General features: G+C 53.6%; 1 protein-coding gene across 1 annotated transcript in view; it reads left to right on the top strand.

The window, feature by feature from the left end:
• OTOG (otogelin) overlaps positions 1 to 12,618 on the top strand; it is a 310,396-nt gene that overhangs the window by 186,502 nt on the left and 111,276 nt on the right. The window contains exons 40-41 of the mRNA XM_073605993.1: positions 6,607 to 6,745; positions 11,855 to 12,049. Of these exons, the coding sequence (XP_073462094.1) occupies positions 6,607 to 6,745; positions 11,855 to 12,049 (334 nt within the window). The remainder of the gene's footprint in view (positions 1 to 6,606; positions 6,746 to 11,854; positions 12,050 to 12,618) is intronic.

Here is a 12,618-nt window from a genome sequence, read left to right on the forward strand (position 1 = left end):
GCCCATCCTCTGGTGTAGCTCATCCTCTGGCGTAGCTCATCCTCTGGCGTAGCCCATCCTCTGGCGTAGCTCATCCTCTGGTGTAGCCCATCCTCTGGTGTAGCATATCCTCTGGTGTAGCCCATCCTCTGGTGTAGCTCATCCTCTGCCGTAGCCCATCCTCTGGTGTAGCCCATCCTCTAGTGTAGCTCATCCTCTGGTGTAGCCCATCCTCTGGTGTAGCCCATCCTCTGGTGTAGCATATCCTCTGGTGTAGCCCATCCTCTGGTGTAGCTCATCCTCTGGTGTAGCCCATCCTCTGGTGTAGCATATCTTCTGGTGTAGCATATCCTCTGGTGTAGCCCATCCTCTGCCGTAGCCCATCCTCTGCCGTAGCTCATCCTCTGCCGTAGCTTATCCTCTGGTGTAGCCCATCCTCTGGTGTAGCATATCCTCTGGTGTAGCCCAACCTCTGCCGTAGCCCATCCTCTGGTGTGTGCCCATCCTCTGGTGTAGCCCATCCTCTGGTGTAGCCCATCCTCTGGTGTAACCCATCCTCTGGTGTAGCATATCCTCTGGTGTAGCCCATCCTCTGGTGTAGCATATCCTCTGGTGTAGCCCATCCTCTGGTGTAGCATATCCTCTGGTGTAGCATATCCTCTGGTGTAGCCCATCCTCTGGTGTAGCCCATCCTCTGCCGTAGCCCATCCTCTGCCGTAGCCCATCCTCTGCCATAGCCCATCCTCTGGTGTAGCATATCCTCTGATGTAGCATATCCTCTGGTGTAGCCCATCCTCTGGTGTAGCCCATCCTCTGGTGTAGCCCACCCTCTGGTGTAGCATATCCTCTGGTGTAGCATATCCTCTGGTGTAGCCCGTCCTCTGCCGTAGCCCGTCCTCTGCCGTAGCCCATCCTCTGCCGTAGCCCGTCCTCTGCCGTAGCTCGTCCTCTGGTGTAGCCCGTCCTCTGGTGTGTGCCCATCCTCTGGTGTAGCCCATCCTCTGGTGTAGCCCATCCTCTGCCGTAGCCCATCCTCTGCCGTAGCCCATCCTCTGGTGTGTGCCCATCCTTTGCGTAGCGCATTCTCTGCCCTAGCCCATCCTCTGGTGTAGCTCATCCTCTGGTGTAGCTCATCCTCTGGTGTAGCCCATCCTCTGGTGTAGCCCATCCTCTGGTGTAGCCCGTCCTCTGCCGTAGCCCGTCCTCTGCCGTAGCCCGTCCTCTGCCGTAGCCGGTCCTCTGGTGTAGCCTGTCCTCTGGTGTAGCCCATCCTCTGGTGTAGCCCATCCTCTGCCGTAGCCCATCCTCTGCCGTAGCCCATCCTCTGCCGTAGCCCATCCTCTGGTGTGTGCCCATCCTTTGGCGTAGCGCATTCTCTGCCGTAGCCCATCCTCTGGTGTAGCTCATCCTCTGGTGTAGCCCATCCTCTGGTGTAGCTCGTCCTCTGGTGTAGCCCGTCCTCTGGTGTAGCCCATCCTCTGTTATCAGCTCCACCATCGCTCTGCCAGCCAGCCTCCTCTCAGCTGCGAGTGAGCCACTTTATTAACATATCAACAGGAAGTCCCAAAGCTTGAGGGTTGGGCTTCCAACAGCCAAACACCTCTTACAAAGCTTGTGACCTCACAGGAAATGAACACAGGATGTGAATGACCAAATAAGGATTTAACAACACAACCAAATACAACCAAATGACGATGACTAGAGTTCCTCGTGGATGGGATATTATCTGCAGGTGTACATCATGGCACTCCAAACATGTTGATCAGGCATACCAGGGGTGACCAGAGCAAATCCCTGCTAAACCGATAATGTCTTTGCAGAGCGAACGCATCCCCACCAGACGATCGTTCTGTGCATTGCACAGGGGCCCTTTGCTGGCGGACATGTCCTCTCTCCGCAAACACCTCTCTCCAAACACCAGGAAGTTTTCCGCTACCTAACAGGTCTCAACCAGCGTCAGTCTACCCCAGTCAGCTCTTCAGAGCGGGCTGCAAGAGGACAGACACTGGGAGACTCTTATGACAATACATTAATATAACATTTTCCACAACAACGAGGAATGAATAAGACATACGAGCAACGAATGAGGCATTCAAGCGACAAATGAGACATAAGAGCGACGAATGATCCATATGAGCGATGAATGGTTGATAATTGAGACATTTGAGGGATGAATGACGCATATGAGCGATGAATGAGACATACCAGCGATGAGTGATGCATACGAGCGATGAATGACGCATTTGAGCGATGAATAAGGCATATGAGCGGCAAACTAGACATAAGAGTGACGAATGACACATACTAAGAATGAATGAGCGATGAATGAGACATACAAGCGATGAATGAGTGATGAATGAGACATACGAGGGATGAATGACGCATACGAGTGATGAATGAAGCATACGAGCGATGAATGATGCATACGAGCGATGAATGACGCATACGAGCGATGAGTGACGCATACGAGCGACGAATGAGGCATACGAGTGATGAATGAGGCATACGAGCGATGAATGAGACATACAAGCAATGAATGAGACATACGAGTGACGAATGAGGCATTCAAGTGACAAATGAGACATAAGAGCGATGAATGATGGATACGAGTGATGAATGAGCGATGAATGAGACATTCGAGGGATGAATGAGACATTCGAGGGATGAATGACGCATACCGAGCGAAGAATGATGCATATGAGCGATGAATGATGCATATGAGTGAGATATACGAGCGATGAATGAGGCATACGAACGACGAATGAGGCATACAAGTGATGAATGAGTGATAAATGAGACATACGAGGGATGAATGATGCATACGAGCGATGAATGACGCGTACGAGCGATGAATGACACATACAAGCGATGAATGAGACATATGAGCGATGAATGAGACATACGAGCGATGAATGAATGATGCATACGAGCGATGAATGACACATACAAGCAATTAATAAGACATATGAGCGATGAATGACGCATACGAGCAACGAATGAGACACATGAGCGATGAATGAGACATACGAGCGATGAATGAGATGTATGCCTCTGGTTGTATTCTATTTTGTTACAATAAAGATAATGAAAACACTTCAATTCCTTTATTTAAAAAAAAAAAAAAAACAATAAAAAAGAACAAACAATAAATGTCCCGGTAAGAAGATCGATCGTCAATCATGACCCCTTAAGAACTGTCAGCTGGCGGGGGGCCTTGGTGGGTGCAGAGCTCTCAGGGGGGAGGGGCGTTCATCGGAGGACATTTGTTTCTTTATTTTCCTTTTTTATACTCATTCACCGGGGGGGGGTTGGCCGGGATCGGGGGGGTCCCCTTGATTCCAATAAGCCCCCGCCCTCAGACCCCCACAAGTACTGGCCAGGGTTGTCGGGAAGAGGCCCTTGTCCCATCAACAGAGCCCACCCCTGCCCAAAACCACCCCCCATCAACAGAGCCCACCCAAAAGCAACCCCCAATCAACAGAGCCCACCTCCGCCCAAAAGCACCCCCCCATCAACAGAGCCCACCCCCGCCCAAAACCACCCCCCATCACCAGAGCCCACGCAAAAGCAACCCCCCCATCAACAGAGCCCACCCCCACCCAAAACCACCCCCCATCACCAGAGCCCACGCAAAAGCACCCCCCATCAACAGAGCCCACCCCCGCCCAAAACCACCCCCCATCACCAGAGCCCACGCAAAAGCACCCCCCATCAACAGAGCCCACCCCCGCCCAAAACCACCCCCCATCACCAGAACCCACGCAAAACCAACCCCCCCATCAACAGAGCCCACCCCCACCCAAAAGCACCCCCCATCAACAGAGCCCACCCCAACCCAAAAGCACCCCATATCAACAGAGCCCACCCCCGCCCAAAAGCACCCCCCATCAACAGAGCCCACCCCTACCCAAAAGCACCCCCATCAACAGAGCCCACCCCCACCCAAAAGCACTCCCCATCAACAGAGCCCATCCCCACCCAAAAGCACTCCCCATCAACAGAGCCCACCCCCACCCAAAAGCACTCCCCATCAACAGAGCCCATCCCCGCCCAAAAGCACCCCCCATCAACAGAGCCCACCCCCACCCAAAAGCACCCCCCCTATCAACAGAGCCCACCCCCGCCCAAAACCATCCCCCCATCAACAGAGCCCACCCAAAAGCAACCCCCCATCAACAGAGCCCACCTCCACCCAAAAGCACCCCCCCATCAACAGAGCCCACCCCCGCCCAAAAGCACCCCCCATCAACAGAGCCCACCTCCACCCAAAAGCACCCCCCCATCAACAGAGCCCACCCCCGCCCAAAAGCACCCCCCATCAACAGAGTCCACCCCCGCTCAAAAGCACCCCCCCATCAACAGAGGCCACCCCCACCCAAAAGCACTCCCCATCAACAGAGTCCATCCCCGCCCAAAAGCACTCCCCATCAACAGAGCCCATCCCCACCCAAAAGCACCCCCCTATCAACAGAGCCCACCCCCGCCCAAAACCATCCCCCCATCAACAGAGCCCACCCCCGCCCAAAACCACCCCCCCATCAACAGAGCCCAACCAAAAGCAACCCCCCCATCAACAGAGCCCACCCCCACCCAAAAGCACCCCCCATCAACAGAGCCCACCCCAACCCAAAAGCACCCCATATCAACAGAGCCCACCCCCGCCCAAAAGCACCCCCCATCAACAGAGCCCACCTCCACCCAAAAGCACTCCCCATCAACAGAGCCCACCCCTACCCAAAAGCACCCCCATCAACAGAGCCCACCCCCACCCAAAAGCACTCCCCATCAACAGAGCCCATCCCCACCCAAAAGCACTCCCCATCAACAGAGCCCACCCCCACCCAAAAGCACTCCCCATCAACAGAGCCCATCCCCGCCCAAAAGCACCCCCCATCAACAGAGCCCACCCCCACCCAAAAGCACCCCCCCTATCAACAGAGCCCACCCCCGCCCAAAACCATCCCCCCATCAACAGAGCCCACCCAAAAGCAACCCCCCATCAACAGAGCCCACCTCCACCCAAAAGCACCCCCCCATCAACAGAGCCCACCCCCGCCCAAAAGCACCCCCCATCAACAGCCCACCTCCACCCAAAAGCACCCCCCCATCAACAGAGCCCACCCCCGCCCAAAAGCACCCCCCATCAACAGAGCCCACCCCCGCTCAAAAGCACCCCCCCATCAACAGAGCCCACCCCCGCTCAAAAGCACCCCCCCATCAACAGAGGCCACCCCCACCCAAAAGCACTCCCCATCAACAGAGGCCACCCCCACCCAAAAGCACTCCCCATCAACAGAGCCCACCCCCACCCAAAAGCACTCCCCATCAACAGAGCCCATCCCCGCCCAAAAGCACTCCCCATCAACAGAGCCCATCCCCACCCAAAAGCACCCCCCTATCAACAGAGCCCACCCCCGCCCAAAACCATCCCCCCATCAACAGAGCCCACCCCCGCCCAAAACCACCCCCCCATCAACAGAGCCCAACCAAAAGCAACCCCCCCATCAACAGAGCCCACCCCCGCCCAAAAGCACCCCCCCATCAACAGAGCCCACCCCCACCCAAAAGCACCCCCCATCAACAGAGCCCACCCCCACCCAAAAGCACTCCCCATCAACAGAGCCCACCCCCACCCAAAAGCACTCCCCATCAACAGAGCCCATCCCCGCCCAAAAGCACCCCCCATCAACAGAGCCCACCCCCACCCAAAAGCACCCCCCCTATCAACAGAGCCCATCCCCGCCCAAAAGCACCCCCCATCAACAGAGCACACCCCCACCCAAAAGCACCCCCATCAACAGAGCCCACCCCCACCCAAAAGCACCCCCCATCAACAGAGCCCACCCACACCCAAAAGCACCCCCCCATCAACAGAGCCCACCCCCAACCAAAAGCACCCCCATCAACAGAGCCCACCCCCACCCAAAAGCACCCCCCATCAACAGAGCCCACCCCCACCCAAAAGCACCCCCCATCAACAGAGCCCACCCCCGCCCAAAAGCACCCCCCCATCAACAGAGCCCACCCCCACCCAAAAGCACCCCCCATCAACAGAGCCCTGCCCAAAACCACCCCCTCCATCAACAGAGCCCACCCCTGCCCCAAAAGCACCCCCCCATGTTGAGGGCAAGTGGCCTGGTAAGGTTCGGGGGGGAGGGGCGCTCGCTGTTTTTTCTGAATCTTTCATTGCCGGCATTTCTCGGGGGAGGAGAATCCCGCTGACAGCTGATGAATTATCGGTTGCTAAGGACACGGCGTCCCGCTCACTCCATAGCAACCAACTATTCTTCACACAACTTCAATCCTTCCCAAATTTGGAATTCATAAATGAAACGAAATTCCTTCCTATTTCATTCAGAGATTTGCATACATCCGAATCTCTGAATTCCCCCAAAATTTCATCCAAATTTATATTCGGACAGAAGCGAGTTGTACATCTAATAAAGCCGGCCGCATTTCCTGCCTGGAGGACATCAGGCATCATCTAGCTCTTTTCTCCCCTGACTGTCCCTGGCCCCGCCCCTTTCACTCACATGACTTCCGGGGCCCAGTTAGGTCTCAGAGGAACGTGAACTCAGACAGTTGATGTTTCAGGTGATGTCTGACCTCTCCTCTGTCCCGTCTCAGGTGTCCCCTGAGGAATTCTGCGAGTTGTGGGCGCAGGACGCCGAGTACGTCCGGGATCCATGTAAAGCGCTGACCGCGTATGCTGCCATGTGCCACAAATTCAACGTCTGCATCCAATGGAGGAACCCCAACTTCTGCCGTAAGTGGACCACACCCATCGCTGGGGGCGGGACTAAAATCTAGTAATAAATATACAGCAAACGTTAGTGGGTGGGGCTAATGTGTGGCTGAGCGGGGCATATTGTGGGTGGGATTTCTCAGATTCTGATTAGATAAGAAAACAGAACGAAATCCGTACATTCCCCATCATGAGCACACCCCCACCCAAAAGCACCCCCCATCAACAGAGCCCACCCCCACCCAAAAGCACCCCCCATCAACAGAGCCCACCCCCACCCAAAAGCACCCCCCTATCAACAGAGCCCATCCCCGCCCAAAAGCACCCCCCATCAACAGAGCACACCCCCACCCAAAAGCACCCCCCATCAACAGAGCACACCCCCACCCAAAAGTACCCCCCCATCAACAGAACCCACCCCTGCCCAAAAGCACCCCCCCATCACTCCATAGCAACCAACATGGGGTATATTCCCTACATTCCCCATCATGGGGTATATTCCCTACATTCCCCATCATGGGGTATATTCCCTACATTCCCCATCATGGAGTATATTCCCTACATTCCCCATCATGGAGTATATTCCCTACATTCCCCATCATGGGGTATATTCCCTACATTCCCCATCATGGGGTATATTCCCTACGTTCCCCATCATGGGGTATATTCCCTACATTCCCCATCATGGGGTATATTCCCTACATTCCCCATCATGGAGTATATTCCCTACATTCCCCATCATGGGGTATATTCCCTACATTCCCCGTCATTGGGGTATATTCCCTACATTCCCCGTCATTGTGGTATATTCCCCACATTCCCCATCATGGGGTATATTCCCTACATTCCCCATCATGGGGTATATTCCCTACATTCCCCATCATGAGGTATATTCCCTACATTCCCCATCATGGGGTATATTCCCTACATTCCCCATCATGGGGTATATTCCCTACATTCCCCATCATGGGGTATATTCCCTACATTCCCCATCATGGGGTATATTCCCTACATTCCCCGTCATTGGGGTATATTCCCTACATTCCCCGTCATTGTGGTATATTCCCCACATTCCCCATCATGGGGTATATTCCCTACATTCCCCATCATGGGGTATATTCCCTACATTCCCCATCATGGGGTATATTCCCTACATTCCCCATCATGGGGTATATTCCCTACATTCCCCATCATGGGGTATATTCCTTACATTCCCCATCATGGGGTATATTCCCTACATTCCCCATCATGGGGTATATTCCCTACATTCCCCATCATGGGGTATATTCCCTACATTCCCCATCATGGGGTATATTCCCGACATTCCCCATCATGGGGTATATTCCCGACATTTCCCATCATGGGGTATATTCCCGACATTCCCCATCATGGGGTATATTCCCGACATTCACCATCATGGGGTATATTCCCGACATTCACCATCATGGGGTATATTCCTGACATTCCCCATCATGGGGTATATTCCCGACATTCCCCATCATGGGGTATATTCCCTACATTCCCCATCATGGGGTATATTCCCTACATTCACCATCATGGGGTATATTCCCTACATTCCCCATCATGGGGTATATTCCCTACATTCCCCATCATGAGGTATATTCCCTACATTCCCCATCATGGGGTATATTCCCTACATTCCCCATCATGGTGTATATTCCCTACATTCCCCATCATGGGGTATATTCCCTACATTCCCCGTCATGGGGTATATTCCCTACATTCTCCGTCATGGGGTATATTCCCTACATTCTCCGTCATGGTGTATATTCCCTACATTCCTCATCATGGTGTATATGAACCAGCCTAGGTGATCAGACTATGTGGACCAGCCTAGGTGACCAGACTATGGGGACCAGCCTAGGTGATCAGACTATGTGGACCAGCCTAGGTGACCAGACTATGGGGACCAGCCTAGGTGACCAGACTATGTGGACCAGCCTAGGTGACCAGACTATGGGGACCAGCCTAGGTGACCAGACTATGTGGACCAGCCTAGGTGACCAGACTATGGGGACCAGCCTAGGTGACCAGACTATGGGGACCAGCCTAGGTGACCAGACTATGTGGACCAGCCTAGGTGACTAGACTATGGGGACCAGCCTAGGTGACCAGACTATGGGGACCAGCCTAGGTGACCAGACTATGGGGACCAGCCTAGGTGACCAGACTATGGGGACCAACCTAGGTGACCAGACTATGGGGACCAGCCTAGGTGACCAGACTATGTAGACCAGCCTAGGTGACCAGACGATGGGGACTAGCCTAGGTGACCAGACGATGGGGACCAGCCTAAGTGACCAGACTATGGGGACCAGCCTAGGTGATCAGACTATCCGGACCAGCCTAGGTGACCAGACTATGGGGACCAGCCTAGGTGACCAGACTATGGGGACCAGCCTAGGTGACCAGACTATGTGGACCAGCCTAGGTGACCAGACTATGGGGACCAGCCTAGGTGACCAGACTATGGGGACCAGCCTAGGTGACCAGACTATGGGGACCAGCCTAGGTGACCAGACTATGGGGACCAGCCTAGGTGACCAGACTATGGGGACCAGCCTAGATGACCAGACTATGGGGACCAGCCTAGGTGACCAGACTATGGGGACCAGCCTAGGTGACCAGACGATGGGGACCAGCCTAGGCGACCAGACGATGGGGACCAGCCTAGGCGACCAGACTATGTGGACCAGCCTAGGTGACCAGACTATGGGGACCAGCCTAGGTGACCAGACTATGGGGACCAGCCTAGGTGACCAGACTGTGGGGACCAGCCTAGGTGACCAGACTATGGGGACCAGCCTAGGTGACCAGACTATGGGGACCAGCCTAGGTGACCAGACTATGTGGACCAGCCTAGGTGACCAGACTATGTGGACCAGCCTAGGTGACCAGACGATGGGGACCAGCCTAGGTGACCAGACTATGGGGACCAGCCTAGGTGACCAGACGATGGGGACCAGCCTAGGTGACCAGACTATGGGGACCAGCCTAGGTGATCAGACTATCCGGACCAGCCTAGGTGACCAGACTATCCGGACCAGCCTAGGTGACCAGACTATGGGGACCAGCCTAGGTAACCAGACTATGGGGACCAGCCTAGGTGACCAGACTATCTGCCATGCACAACCCCCGAATACAACGTACATTATTATCCACACAGAACACCCCACAATGGTCCAATAACAAGGTCAATGGTCACAATATTAATCTTGTCTCCAAAAGATGATCAGACAGAAACAATAGGTGACTCAATGGGAATTCACACCTAGAAGGCACACTTTGGGGGAGACACACATAACCAGCAGTGACCCCACCCCACCTCAGACTGTCCAGCAACAGTCTATGAAGCAAACTCATACAATGTTCCAGCAGTCTGAAAAGGTGGAATTATTTATCTTCATAGATCTCTGGAGAGATATTCTTGATAAATATTTTGGTCCCAAGTGAAGAAGCCTCTCCAACCCAGTCTACAGGAGGACCACCATATTCCCTCTCCAACCCAGTCTGCAGGAGGACCATCATATTCCTTCTCCAACCCAGTCTGCAGGAGGGCCACCATATTCCCTCTCCAACCCAGTCTGCAGGAGGGCCACCATATTCCCTCTCCAACCCAGTCTGCAGGAGGACCACCAGATGTTCCCTCTCCAACCCAGTCTGCCGGAGGGCCACCATATTCCCTCTCCAATCCAGTCTGCGGGAGGGACACCATATTCCTTCTCCAACCCAGTCTGCGGGAGGGACACCATATTCCCTCTCCAGCCAAGTCTGCGGGAGGACCACCATATTCCCTCTCCAACCCAGTCTGCAGGTGGGCCACCATATTCCCTCTCCAACCCAGTCTACAGGAGGACCACCATATTCCCTCTCCAACCCAGCCTGCAGGAGAACCACCATATTCCCTCTCCAGCCCAGTCTGCAGGAGGGCCACCATATTCCCTCTCCAACCCAGTCTGCAGGAGGACCACCATATTCCCTCTCCAGCCCAGTCTGCAGGAGGACCACCATATTCCCTCTCCAGCCCAGTCTGCAGGAGGACCACTGTCACGGAACGTCCCACACTCCGCTTGAGTGCTTCCGTCATATACCACTTCCTCCCACTCTGTATACAGATATCAGATATTCCAACCTCTCTGAGCAGAAAACAAGGCGACACTTGCTTCACTGCTAACATGGACTGTTTATTATGAATCAAAGTTACAAGACTTTATATGCCGTTGGAACCTCCTCTAACAATACAACTGTAACTTAATTAACATGAGCTAATTATCTAATCCTTTATACAGCCTAGGTGACTGAGACATGACCTTTCGCCCAGACTTGTGGTCACCGAGCTTCACACAGTTATATCAACACAATAGCAGTCGTCCCGTCTCCTACCTTGTATAGAGGACAATGTCATTAGCTCATTCAATTAACATAAACACAGGTTGATGACACCAGCATCTCCTCACAGGATGTGTCCCAACAGAATAATTCAGTCTTATCATTCTAATATGGCATATAACGGGTTCCAGAGTCTGTGTGTTTTGGGGGGACATGGAGCTGAATCCAAAGTAACACCAACCCCAGGGTCCCCAGGCATACAGCTCACAGAGAGCACCATTCCCCCAAATGCTAGGGCCCATAATCGGTGGGCAAGAGGCTTGCGTTCAGTCCCCTCCAATAGCCTCTGTCCCGGGTGAGTTTGTCACAACCACCATATTCCCTCTCCAACCCAGCCTGCAGGAGGACCACCATATTCCTTCTCCAAACCAGTCTGCAGGAGGACCACCATATTCCCTCTCCAACCCAGTCTGCAGGAGAACCACCATATTCCCTCTCCAACCCAGTCTGCAGGAGGACCACCAAATTCCCTCTCCCACCCAGTCTGCAGGAGGACCACCAAATTCCCTCTCCCACCCAGTCTGCATGAGGACCACCATATTCCCTCTCCAACCCAGTCTGCAGGAGGACCACTAACCTGTACAAGATCTCTCTAGGGGCCATAATCAGTGGGTAGGAGGCTTACCCCTAGTCCTCTCCAAAAGCCCCTGTCCTGGTTGGGTCAGTCACAGTGTATATTCTGTACATTCCCCATCACGGTGTACATTCTCTCTCACACAGCGTTCCAGTGTCCGCCATCTTTGGTTTATCAGGCTTGTCTGGCGGTGTGTGACGTTCCACGGACGTGTCAGAATAATGAGATTGATCTTGAAGACTCTGAGGTGTGTTCAGCACTGACAGAGGCCTGTGTGTGTCCGGAGGGGGCCATCCTTCACCACCTGCACTCCGCCCTCTGTGTCCCCCACAGGAAATGTGGTAAGTGTCAGTATGGAGGAGGTAGGTAGGTCCCTCTATAGTCAGTATGGAGGAGGTATGTTGGTCTCTATATATAGTCAGTATGGAGGAGGTAGGTAGGTCCCTGTATAGTTGGTTTGGAGGTAGGTTGGCCCCCTGCACTCGCAGACCCCTGTGTCCTCTCTGGATTGCAGCATGCACAGACAGTATTGGGGTCCCTCTATAGTCAGTATGGTGGAGGTAGGTTGGGAGGGTGTTGGGATAACTTAAGCAAAAAAGCTTTTTCTTGTTTAACCCTTAAGATGTCCCTTTGAATTCTCCGTGTAACTTTTTGGTTATAATTTTTTTATAGTAGTTAAAGCTTTAGGTTTACATCACAGAACCGGTTCTGTCCGATCCGCACCACACGAACATACAAAACTGCTTCCCACAATCACCATATTCAAGGATAAGGAAGGGAAATTCCTAATTTACTTTGTCTTTATTTCTGACTAAAAATCCTGACCTACTCGGGATTCATCTTCCTTCCCATAAGCTCCGAAAGCTACCAATGGGCGTGTCCGCCTTCCCACCGCCTCTCCATCGCCTTC

This window comes from Aquarana catesbeiana, linkage group LG11, assembly GCF_042186555.1.
Source record: "Aquarana catesbeiana isolate 2022-GZ linkage group LG11, ASM4218655v1, whole genome shotgun sequence".
Classification (NCBI taxonomy): Eukaryota; Metazoa; Chordata; class Amphibia; order Anura; family Ranidae; genus Aquarana; species Aquarana catesbeiana.